The 12,867-nt window shown below is 39.3% G+C and overlaps 1 protein-coding gene across 6 annotated transcripts in view; it reads left to right on the top strand.

Moving 5' to 3' along the window:
* Positions 1-12,867, top strand: part of CTNND2 (catenin delta 2) — a 943,187-nt gene that overhangs the window by 526,903 nt on the left and 403,417 nt on the right. For 4 of the 6 annotated variants that reach the window (XM_010356592.2, XM_030927650.1, XM_030927651.1 and 1 more), the window contains one exon: positions 1,713-1,885. The exons of the other annotated variants lie outside the window; for them this stretch is intronic. Coding sequence is in view for 3 of the 4 variants with exons in the window: in XM_030927650.1 (XP_030783510.1) it covers positions 1,713-1,885 (173 nt within the window). In the remaining variant the exon portion in view is untranslated. The remainder of the gene's footprint in view (positions 1-1,712; positions 1,886-12,867) is intronic. 6 annotated transcript variants of the gene reach the window in all.

Here is a 12,867-nt window from a genome sequence, read left to right as displayed (position 1 = left end):
TTTCTTGGACCTCAGACATTATTCTTTGACTCCGCTGGGCCTGGCAGCTTCCATAGCAGTGATGGGGACAATATGTTACTGGCACCCAGAATCAAACTCTAAATGCATCTCCCCTCAGAGACTTCCTTATATTCAGTGATTTAATACCATTAGGATGGAATAAATGATTTTTTTTCCAGGCTATTGGAAACGTCACCATCTGGTACATACTGTTTTCTCAGGACTGGGTTTCTTAAAGTAAAAGTAAAAGGATTGCAATTGTACTTTTGTTATACTCTTCATGATGAAGTTGTGGGTGGATGAAAACACTTTTATTTCCTTGCTTACCTTTTTTCCAGAAATTGCATAGATTCCAAAATAACTGTACTAGTTAATTGGCATATTATTCAATATAAAATACTGATGAAAATTTATCTTCATGTTGTTTCAAATACTAATGAAAAAATATCTTGATGTTGTTTCAAAGTTTTGTCAGAAAATCAGAGGGATTGGGAAGGCTTTAAGTGCCAAAGGTTTTATGAACCAATGTTATTTAAAAGAGGATGCATTATTTTTATGAAAGGTGATCCACATCATGTCTCACTCAAAATATAAAGTCATGTTCCATTCTTAAAAAGAAAAAAATAAGGAGCTTGAAATCTGCTCATACGTATCAGAAGTGATACTATTGTCTAAAACAGCCAAAGAGGGGGATCAAGAATGATTTAATGGTTATGCTATAGTCTAGGTGTGTATTATTACACTCGAATATATGACTTTGTACTATGGTGCAAAGAAACAGAAGAAAACTTGTTTTGCCAAGTTTTTGCCACTAATACACTCTTCTTACCCCAGCCCCTCTCAAACACACACAATAGAAAACAGCAAGCACATTTACTCTCCTCCATACTTATTTGATCCCGAAAGAGAGTATTAAATTTGTTCAAAGAAAATCTGCTTAAAAAGAAAATGGGAAAATGCAAGGATCTCATCTAAATAGAATATAAGAAAACAAAACACAATTTCATATGCAACGTTTAATTAAATAAGACCAGAAACTGATTCTTCATCCCTTGTAATATCAGCTACATTTGTGGCACGAATTTGAACACTGTATGTTCTCTTTGTTCTCCTACTGTGCACTGCTGTGATGGGAAAGGTAAGCAGTCATCAGTGATGATGTGAGGCGACGGTGAATTCCACATTGCACAAAGAGCTATTAATATTTTAAACACTGTCTACCCTTCAGGCACTGAGGTATTATATCACTATTTATACAATAGAATTTGTCAGTGATTGGAAGGTTTCAAGTGTTTTAGCATCTCAATCATTAAGTAGGAGATATAATTATATTAGCGAAATTAACAGGTACCGAAAAGTGGAGTTTTACATTATTTCAAATGTTTCTGATATTGTCTGATCCCAAAATAACTACTTGATTAACTGATTTGTCTCATAAGAAATGTCTCTATGTAGGTCAGGATGAGATCATTTGAAAAATCCACTCCTTTGAGAACTTTTAAACCACCACCAAAAAAAAAAAAAAAAAAAAAAAAAAATCTCATTTGAGAGCTGGAGTCAAATGATATGGTCATTTTAGTTCTCAGAATTTTAAGCGTGGATGGCTGGAATCATGTGCATGTGATAATTCTAGGCTACTCTCAATAAATAATACATGTCATTTCTGCTTCACTGAGACTGTCACTGACTGTTCTAAATGACTTTCAATGCAGGGCCCAGCCTGCTCTCCCAGAGTGCACTTCAGCTCAATTCCAAACCTGAAGGGTCTTTCCAGTATCCGGCCAGCTACCATAGCAACCAGACCCTGGCCCTGGGGGAAACCACCCCTTCACAGCTCCCGGCCCGAGGCACACAAGCCCGAGCTGCGGGCCAGAGCTTCAGCCAGGTAGGTACCCGGTGCTGTATGGTGTCAGTGGACTCCAAGGGGACAGGTGGGGAACGGGCATGCAGTGGATGTGGAGGCCAAGCCTGCCTTTTTGTCGGTGTGTTCCTCAACTTGGGGGAAATGCCCTTTGGTGCTGTGAATGAAGGAAAGAAATAATAAAGTACAATTATGGAGTAATGCTAAGTTACAAACATTTTCTTTAGAAATATCTATGTGTTGTTCATGCTGTACCTGTCTTATATATGTTTCCCTGTGTGACTATGTCAGTGTCCATCTGGTTACTCCCTCTATGTCTATATGTGATATCAATTGATATACATTCTGAGTTTGTGAGTGTACTCCGAAAAAAATAGAGTATTGTGTCTCCTAAAAAAAGCATGGGGTTCCTCTTTGGGTTTTTGATATAAATATAAAGAAACATACTATAAATGTGTAATCAGGTAAACAGAACTGTTTGGAAAATAATTGTGATGAGTTTAGGCATAGCTACATTTTGTGAAGTCGGGTTTTTAAATGTGCTCTCAATTGTTTCTTTAAGGCATGTGCTTGATCTTACAGTTTCACTGCACAAATACATTAGCTGCAGTTAAAACCAACTCTTGGTAAAAAGAAGCAGCTACCAATCTGGAAATATTTTTTTTTTTTCAAGAAAGATGCAAATGTTGTTATACAGAAGAGAGGAGAGAGAGCATGCTAATATTTTAGTTTTTATAATTTTGCGGTACCCACCAGAGTATAATTTTGATCATCCCACCAGAGTTGATTTATTGGAAGGCTATCTTGTTTTAAGCTTATTTTCAACAACATAAGCCCTTTTAACTTCTGTGCTTTTGCTTCTGAAGAACTGAAAGCCCCACACCGTTTTCAGCTGACAAAGTTAGTTTCAGCCCTTTTGCATTTATTGGGCACTGTCTCTTCTAGGAACCCTTCCTCTGAAATGCTCATTATGCACCACTGGCTCTGTGACCCCTGAACCCATCTCTTTTACCAATTTATTGATGTTATCCATCCGTGCATTTCTCTAACTAAACTGAAAGCTCCTTGAGGACAGGACTTTTTTCATCTTTGTATCAGAAGCACCTGGCAGGCCACATGGCTTCAAGAAATGAATGCAGAGGTGAGAGGCAAAGAGGGTTGACAGCCTGGTGCAGCCATTACTATGTGCTCATTTATGTGACATTCACATTATTGAAGCAGGAGCTGAAAGTTTATTTGGATTTCCACTACTAACGTTAAATTATTGTGCCAGAAACAATTTTTAAAATATGATTACCTTCTTCAAGAAACATCCTTGTTCATCAGTGGCTTTGTTAAGTTTTACCTTCTCACACTGCTGAATGATAGGAATGTGGGTGAGAGGAACTGATAAAACATTCCACTGAGATAAAGGGCCTGTCCCTCCACCCACATTCAAAGTTGCTTTAAAGTTTAATCAGAAAGGGTTACTAAGTTATAAAGACATCAAAGCTCTGTATCTGAAGTCATCAGAGTTGTAGTTTGAAGACATCGATAAATGTAAATGTTCAAAGATATAACTTAAGTTTGAGGCAAATGTTACTGGTAGACTCACTTACGTGGCAGTGGGTAGGATGCACAAGTCTGAATAATCAAACCAGAGTTGAAATGTTCTAATTCACTCTACTGACAGAAGGGAAACCGTTGTGGAATATCTCATTTATTTAGCTCAGTGGTAGATATTGCTACTATGATTTACTTTAGCTGTGTGCTGAAGTATGAAAGACATGCTTATTGAATATTCTGTAGTGCCTATGACTTCAATGTAATGTCAGAGAAACGTTCAACAAATAAGCCAGAATTTTCACTCTGTTTTTAGTGTTATAGCCTTGAGAGAAGGGAGGCCACATTCCATTCCAATAATGACACTATTGTTCAGATCCCTCTATTTGAGTGGTGTGATATTTTTCTTTTCAAAATTCTGATCAGTGTTAAATCTTACTCCTTCAAGCCTAGGTTAATTTTTACAATATCCTGTAATAATAAATTGCTACAAGGCTTAACATAATTCAAACTATGGCTAACAGATGTCAGGCCAAGTGAGTATGGTCAATAATCAATCAAAACAAAAACATTCTATATTTTTTTGTCTAAAAAACTGTGTAATTCTAAAGCAAAGCAATGATCTTTTTATCTGGTTCATAAATTTAAATGTAATTTCAAAGGAGTATTATACATGCTCAAAGATTCTAATTTCAGTATTTAAAAATCTCTATTCAGCATAATAAATGCTTATTCAGTGATCGTCACCAGGATCTACAACAGGCCCTGATGGTATGTGCGTAACCCGCATTGCCCCAACGCATCAGTCCAAAAGTCAAGCTGTAAGTCACCCAAATTGCCATAAAATATTTGTTCTCTGACGTCCCTCCAGCTGAAATTCTTTTTTTTTTTTTTTTTGAGACGGAGTCTTGCTCTGCCACCCAGGCTGGAGTGCAGTGGCCGGATCTCAGCTCACTGCAAGCTCCGCCTCCCGGGTTCACGCCATTCTCCTGTCTCAGCCTCCCGAGTAGCTGGGACTACAGGCGCCCGCCTCATCGCCCGGCTAGTTTTTTTTTGTATTTTTTAGTAGAGACGGGGTTTCACCGTATTAGCCAGGATGGTCTCGATCTCCTGACCTCATGATCCGCCCGTCTCGGCCTCCCAAAGTGCTGGGATTACAGGCTTGAGCCACCGCGCCCGGCCAAGCTGAAATTCTTTAACATCATTCTTCTGAGACTTAGGATGAGTTCATGGAGCTGGTCCACAGGAGAGAGAGTGGACTACCTTTCCCATCGGGACCTCAAGGCCATTCTAGAAAGTGACCTGAGCTAACTTACAGATATCCTTTCCCCACTGCCAGCACTCTGCTCAGCTATGCTGCAAGTTCCTGCCTGAGCCTCTAAACAAGTTGTGTAGGTCACCCCTCCACAGACCCCTTCTTCTTCGAGGTCAACCTTCACCTTTGTGTTTCCAGGTTATTCTTTGATGCATTCAAGACATTTATCATGTGCCAGTTGATGCCATAAGACTATGTGCATGGGATGGAGAAGTAAAGAAAGTAGACACGATCCCAGTCCTCAAGGAACTTCTATTCTAGCAGCAGGGATGGAGACTCAGAAAATCAGCACAGCAAATAAGTAAATTGCACAGTACATTAGAAAGTGGTGGTTTCTATGGGAAGGAAATGGATACAGACTAGGGTAAGCAAGATCCAAAGTGCATGGGGGAGTGCAGCATGATAGGGACCTTGAGGAGACTTTTGGGCAAAGACATGGAGAAGAGGAAGGAAGCTATATGGCTCCCTCTGCACAGCAAATGCAGTGGCCCCTGGATGGGGCAGCCTGGCATGCTGACAGAGCAGTCATTGGTAGGATTCCATTTTTACTGGGAGTAAAGTAAGGAGCCAGTAGAGAATTTCAAGGAGAGGAACAACATGATCTACCTTATGTGTTAAAAACATTACTCTGTCATACAATAAGTGATATCCTGTAGTTAGTTGCATTTAAGTCTTTCTTCTTCCTATTAGATTGCCCTGCTGCAAGAGTGAGAATGATGCTAAGACTTGCCTTCATATCCCTCATAATTGACCCAAGGTTCACCAAATATCCATCAGGGTTCTGCCAACACCAGCCTGTGGTTTTATAATTATTCTGTGCAGGTTTGTGGGTGGGCTAGAAGATAAAGAAGCTGGCTTTCCTCTAGGTTCTTCCTTCTTCCACTCACATAAAATTTCCATTGGATTATATGAAATGCTAAATATAAAACTTCTGTCAAAGAGGGGCCAAAAACCAACTCTAAACATGTTGGTTTTGCCCTATGTCCAAACATAAAATAGTTTCACCAAGCATTTTGTCCCTCAAACAATAAAGCTATGCAAGAAATATAAAAATATACATCTGTAGACAGAGCACTGGCAAAGGAGTACACAAGCCTAAAGATTTCAAAATCTTTGCATATTCTCCAATAGAATTGAACAATGTGCACAACCACAATCTTAGGGAAATGGTCTACTTGAATGATAGATCTCTAAAGTAAAACTGAACAGTGGTAGGTGTTCTAGAAAAGCAGTACACTTTTTGAGAAACAAAATTTCCATTTCTTTTTGATCTGGCTTATCTATTTAATGTTGTGCTGACTTTTATGTCTTAAAAGTCCTCATTAATGCTTTATCATAAATCTGCTCACTTCTTTCAGAAGGAAATGGGTTCATTGTGTTTGGAACATTGCTTATTGGAACACACTCATGCAGGTGGATGTGAAGGCCGAGGGGATGGGGAAGTTGAAGGAGGAGCAAGTTTCCTTTAAACACCTCTGTCTTGAGTGTTGAATAAAAAGGGTGGTAAAGACAGCTAGTATAATTTCACTCCCGTCTGCTTAATTATGAAGTAAGTTGTTGTTAGGTAAAACCTGCAGAGAAAAGTTACCAATAAATTTGGAAAACACAAAAATTGCAGAGATATTTTTAACATAAATTGTATACATTATGCAACATTTAGAAGAGAATTCATATTGTTTCACATATTTTCCTTGGCATAGTTGCAGGAAAGTGGCAGAATGTTTGTTTTTAAGATAGTTTTAGGATGATTCTCTGTTGTGCATCCCTATTCCTTGCTTTGCTTTCAAATCTTTTCTCTCCATTTTCTCTTTGAGGATAAGTATATTTAATTTGGTTTCAATAATGGAAACATTTCTCATGGCAGGGAGGGTGGATATGTGTTTTGCTGTAACATTTTCTCTTCTGAGCAAATATTTGGGCTATTGAAGTTATATTAAATGAGCCTCTTGCTGAAATACAGTTCTGTGTAGTATATTTTTGCCAGTGCTCATGTAGGTTTTAAGAAAGAGTTTCCATCAAGAAATCTCTCCTTACATATTCTTTAAGATAAATTTATAAGTTACTTAGTCATTCTTTATTTGTTTTCTATTTTCTTTCCACTGGTAGACCACAGAAATGGCCATATGAAATGCTTTTCAGAACATTTACTGATAATGATCCTAATCAACTTTCGTTAAAGGGAGGTCAAAAGGAAGGAAAAATCAGTACTCAAGGATGCAAAAATCTACGTCACCATGTTTGCACTTGTGACTTAGAGATCTGGGGAAAACGAATCCATGGCCACCGCCTTCTAACTGCACTGGCCAAGACAAAATAATTTGCAAAATTTCTCTCTCTCGCTTTCTCTCTTGTTCGTTCCCTCCCCATCCTCCATAATTTTGGGACCCTTGGGCAGAAAGAAAGCAGTGAGGGTGGTTTCTATTATTGTTTCCAGGGAGATAGTTGCTTTTATGGTCTTTTAGATTGGGATGTTCCCATCTGAGGAAAGGAATTTCTTCCAAGAACCTTGGGTTTTTAGTTACTTAAGTTCAGTTTGTTGTGGACACCACCTTTCAGTGTCAGTGGGATATCACCACCAGTTAAACCCAGCCCTTCTTTCCTCACCAATAGTAATGATGCCAGTGGTGATGACTTTGGGGAAGGTGTATAAACTGTGCATAGAAGCTGTCTCTTCTCTTATGTTACATACTAGCTTTTACCAAAACCAGCACCCCTCAAGAGAATCATCAGACAAGGCCCTGGATGATTTTATTTAGTTATTGCCAAAATCAAACTTTTCTCACAGTACCAGAGTTTTCTTCCTTTGGAATTAAAGAATGGCATTCCTTTGGAAGACGGTTTGAAAAGAAAACTTGTCAACATTTTTTGAGCAATGGTGCGCATGCTCAGGCAAATTCATTACAGCCCAGGGAGTAAGTTCAAGGCACACAACTTATTTGGGAAGGTAGGTTTGTTTTAACTGCGTTATGTTATAGGAATATTTCATATAGTCCTAAATATGATTGTTTGCATTTTGGAGTTGGTGATTTCTTCATGTTTCAAAGTTGTGAGAGTAAATCGCCTTGTCTGTCTTTGTGTGCAAGCCCAAAGCTCTAGACAAACTTACACTAGGAAAGTGCAACAGTTTCTCAAAACTGTTAATCAGCAGCACAGAGCTGGTATGATTCAGTTACCTTACCAGAGTGCTTTCAGTAGAAACGAACTTCTTTGAAGATGTCATCTTTAAGCCCTGCCCTGCTTTTTATTATGCAGGATTGATCCTGCCTTTCTTAACTCACTGAAGGATTACACTTTGTCATTGCTTTTACTTTCTCATGGCCCTGTCACAACTTAAACCACTCTGCATTGAGACATCTTCCTCACACACAAGCTCCAGTGTCTTCCTCCCACATCCCAGTCCATGGCCACATTCATGTTTTGACTCCTCTGTGGCCCTCGCCCTGTGGCCTGTGCCTTCCTCTGAATGTGCTCCCCAGCTGCACCTGTCATAACCCTGTGCTTGCCTGGGCACACTGCTCCCTGTGGTGACCTTAGGTGCCACCAGCCAATATTATCTGGAAAAGGAAGACATCATTAGCAACTAGGTTTGCCAGTCCGATTGTAATCCCAGGAAAACAGAAAGGGATGAATACAGTGAATGGGGGAGCAGCCTGCTGATCCCGTAAAGCTGGACTCAGAGAAGCCACAAAACAAGGACTTCAGTTCTCCATTCCTGACACTGTCGGCCTGGCTGCCCAGCATCCTGGGCAAATATGCCTCCTGTCCCAGAACTGGGGGCCTTGCTGACAATTTAAGAAAACTTGGCGGGTCTGAATGCATCTTCACAGGACTGCTTATAAATCATGGGCCTGCTTTATACAATGTGCTTTTGCTTAGTGACAGGGCTTACTCATGATTGGAAGTCCAGATTCCTTAGAGATTACAGGCTGTCAAGTCTCTTGTTCACTGGATATAAGCATTGGGGGAATTTGTTTTGTTTTGTTTGCACTGCCAGATCCTTAGAGAATGAGAATTGAATAAATTTTCAAGTTCTGAGAATTGTCCCCTTATGACTCCTCTGCCATTCCTATGCCCTCCGCAGAAGATTCAGCGTGAAAGAATCTGGAAGCAAATGTGCTAGGCGCTAAGACCAGTGCCACTTTCTGGTTTAAGAGTGCCATATTCTCAGGGGCTCCTACTCCCCCAAAGAACAGCGTCTTCATTGTGTGCCAGACAGTATTCTGTACAGACAAAAATATGTCATCAATAGATCTCCAAAATAACATCAAAGTAAAAATATTCCATATAAGGGAATTGTTGAGGGCTCTTCAGAAACAAACTCCTCATTTGGACATGGTGTAGACAGGTTGAGCATCCCTTGTTTGAAATGCAGGGGAGCAGAAGTGTTTTGGATTTCAGATATTTGGGGGGCGAATTTAGAATACTTGAATATCCATAATGAGATATCTTGGGGATGGGACCCCCCCAGTCTAAAGAAGAAATTCATTTGTATTTCATACATAACTCGTAGCCTGAAGGTTAGTTTATATGACATTTTAAATAATGTTGCACATGAAACAAAGTTTATGTACATTAAACCATCAGGAAGCAAAAGGTGTCAGGTGTAGAATTTTCTACTGTGACATTCATGTCAGTGCTCAAAATGTTTGGGATTTTTGGATTTCAGATTTTGGATTTTCAGAGTAGGGATGCCCAGACTGTAGTAGGCTCTTGTTAATGGTTTATTGAGTCAGTGAGTAAATTAATACATCAAACTTGAGTACTGTTAATTAATGGCTGTTGGAATAATGTACATATTCCCTAACTTCCCATTTCAATATTTTTTATACTATGTAAATACATCCTCCCCTTAAACAGTTCTATAAAATAGGTACAAATGCATCTACAATTACACAAGAGGCCTCAATATACCACTAAGTATACTCACACACACACACACACACACACACACACCATGTAATGTAAAAATTGTGACCCCGAATATATCCTAAATCTGACCTATCATAAACATATGTATACAGATAACATAGTTTGTGATAGCTTTGATGAGTTAATGTTCCATATTTTTCTTGAAAAAGTTCCCATAGGAAACAAGAACTGAACTACACTTAATGTACACCACACTCTGCCTATCAGAAACTGTTTAATCAGAACATCTCTTTGATGGGGTGTTTGTCTGTGAACATCCTGCTTCCTTCTCCATTTCTCATAAATGGGTTCCTCATTTTGAAGGAGTGGGAAAGACAAATAAAGTTGCCCTCTCGGCTGAGACTGATCCAAAGAGCAGAGAATGAAGACAGAGTCAAGAATTGTCTCTGCCAACAGCCTAGATTGTGTGACCAAGGATGGGGTCCAATCTATTGCAAGTATAACTAAATTTGTTATATCATTATTTTTATTTTCAGAGTCACCCATCAGTAAAAAATTATTTCAACTGTCTTTGCACGTGCACACATTTCCAAATATCGCCAAAGAAGCGGTGTGTAGTAGTCTTTAGTTTAAAAAAGGAAAATGAAACTTTATTTGAATTCTACCTTTTAAATCAGATTTGCAGCTTTATAGTGCTAACATACTTTTATGGTGGAATTGAACTTTCGTGACACTAGTGAACGACAAAGTGAATACAATTCTGTATGTGTTGAAATGTGTTTCAATTATTTCTAATGCAACGATGGGTAGTAATAAACTATCCTATGATTGTGCAACAGGCTTGAATGACAGTCTCAGGTATCCTTAACTGACAAAGAGTTACTAAATCAAATTTGGTAATGAAAGAAAACATAAGTACAAGGGTGAAAAGAGGCTCCCCCAAATTTTGTTTTTATTTAAATGATGCTACAAAACAAATTCCTCTGTTTAGCCAAAGAATAGTTCTTAGGCATTTATTACTCTAAAAGCCATTGGAATGGAGGATAGCACCTCTGGATTATTTATTGTAAACTGCAGAGGGGCTTAGACAACTGTGCTGTCCAAGAAGGTGGCCGCTAGTCATGTGTGGATGTTTAACTTAATTAAAGTTAAGTGTGTACTAAAGTTCCTCAGCTGATTAGCCACATTTCAAGCTGTCAATCGGCCGGTGTGTTCAGCGGTGCCATATTGAGCAGTACAGATTGAGAACATTCTCTACATTGTAGAAAGCACTGCTGCTAACTCAACCAGTGTAGCTGGTGCTCCTGAGAAGGTGCTCTACTTGACGATGGCTTCTTACACAAATGGATTCAGGAGGCTTTTCTGGAATTGCAGTTTAGTACATAGTGGACAATACCACTTACTAGGTTAAACAGTATATAAAATTTTATTGTTTATAGTTTTCCTTTTTTCATGCCAAAATTATTAGCACAATTTTACCAAGATCCTATAATATCTAAAAGACTTTCAAATTGGTTGTTATGGCTTTTCAAAATGTCTACAGCTCATGTGGCGGTTCTCAAGGCTTCTACAGATTTGGGGTCCGTTTAAGAAAACATAGGAGACAGTCATATTCAGCACTTAGTACTCCTGAGACTAGATGTTTTGACAGATTACAAGAAAAATAAAATATTTGTAAAAAGTATTAAGGTTTTCACAGGATACATGTTGTTCTAATATTTAGATATTAGAATGACTCCTGACTTAATATTCTCATTTACATTGGTATGCTTTAGTTAGTATTTCTTTAAAATTATGTTATTTGGTAATGGCATCATTAGTATACTCTAAGGTTGTTTTATTAATGTTACATATCCAAGATATAACAAAAAGTTTTTGTTTTGTTGTAAACAGGGAGCAGAGAGTGCTCCTGAAACCTTAGAGAAAGGGTTCTTTCTTCTCATTTTGTTCCTGTGGGAAGGGTTTTCAGAAATTTTTGTCGGACACTTTTCCATCACTTGCCAGCTATGTTCTGCATGGCTGAGTGTTGCTCAGGCCCCAGTTGATAGGGAACCCCGGTAGAGCTTCAGAAGAAAAATGTCTGCAGCTTAGTGGTAGTTCTCAAAGCAGCAGCATCTGTCTGCTCTGGGAGACTGTTAGAAATGCAGACTCTGGGGCCCACTCCTCACCCTCCAAATCCAAGTGTCTTCTGGAGCAGCGTTGGCAAACTTTGACCAGCACCATCATCACCTGGAGTACTGGTTAAAACCCAGATCCCTTGGCCCCTCCCGCAGAGTTTGTTCAGTTTACGGTGGGGTGTGATTCCGATTGCTCTGTTCCTCTAGAATTTTGTTTGAATTGTGGTTTGAAAAGACCATCCACAATGATGCTGCAGCTGCGGGAACAGGGACCTCCCTTTGAAAACCACTGCTCTAGGGGGGACCTGGGACTCATACTTGGTTGCACAGTGAAATCACCTGCTGAGCTTCCCAAAAAACCTGACATATGGGTCTCACCTCCAGGGATACTGAATTAAATGGCAATGGTAAGTCATGAGTATTGAGATTTTTTTTTTAAAGCTCCCGTGGAGATTATAATATACAGCTAGATTTGAGAAACCCAATCTATTTAATACATGTTTCATGCTCAGAGCTGCCACTGGGAGAGAAGCAAAATTGCATCACAGCCACCCCCTGGATGACTCTGGATGAAGCTGGACTATTTCTCTGGGGTTCACAGTAAGCACACGCACATCTGTAGTGTTTGTGCCCCATCCTCCACAGCCTTGAGACTAACTTGAGGAACCATTCCACAAATATTCCTGGAGTTTCTGTTCTAGTTGCTGGGGACACATCATTGAATAAACTCATGGAACTTACATTTTACTTTCACTCTTAAAGTTAAAATAATTGCTTTATGGATTGCGTGTGTGTATGAGAATATTTAAAATATATGCACCGTGCATAAATACATATGCATACACATACACACACTCTGCATAGAGAATGTCTCTCACCAAAGTGTTTATCTACCTCCTATGCCAGGCTACTCCTAATAGAGAATTTTGATGTTGCTCAATTAACTCCCTCAGATCTGCATATGAACTTGACATCCCAGATGAAATTTGGAATGCCTGTGTATGTGCACCGAAAGTGCCCAGTCTATTATTTGCCAATTGCCATTCCAAAACGGGTAGAGAGGCATAATTGAAACTTTTAATGGCTAGCATCTGTTCAATCTTCTCTTCCTCCCTTCCCTTCATCTCTCTGGAGTCCACCTCCCCACCCACCTCCCACCCCTC

The sequence above is a fragment of the Rhinopithecus roxellana genome, chromosome 3 (assembly GCF_007565055.1).
Source record: "Rhinopithecus roxellana isolate Shanxi Qingling chromosome 3, ASM756505v1, whole genome shotgun sequence".
NCBI classification, from domain to species: domain Eukaryota; kingdom Metazoa; phylum Chordata; class Mammalia; order Primates; family Cercopithecidae; genus Rhinopithecus; species Rhinopithecus roxellana.
This window is presented reverse-complemented; position numbering and strand designations above follow the sequence as displayed.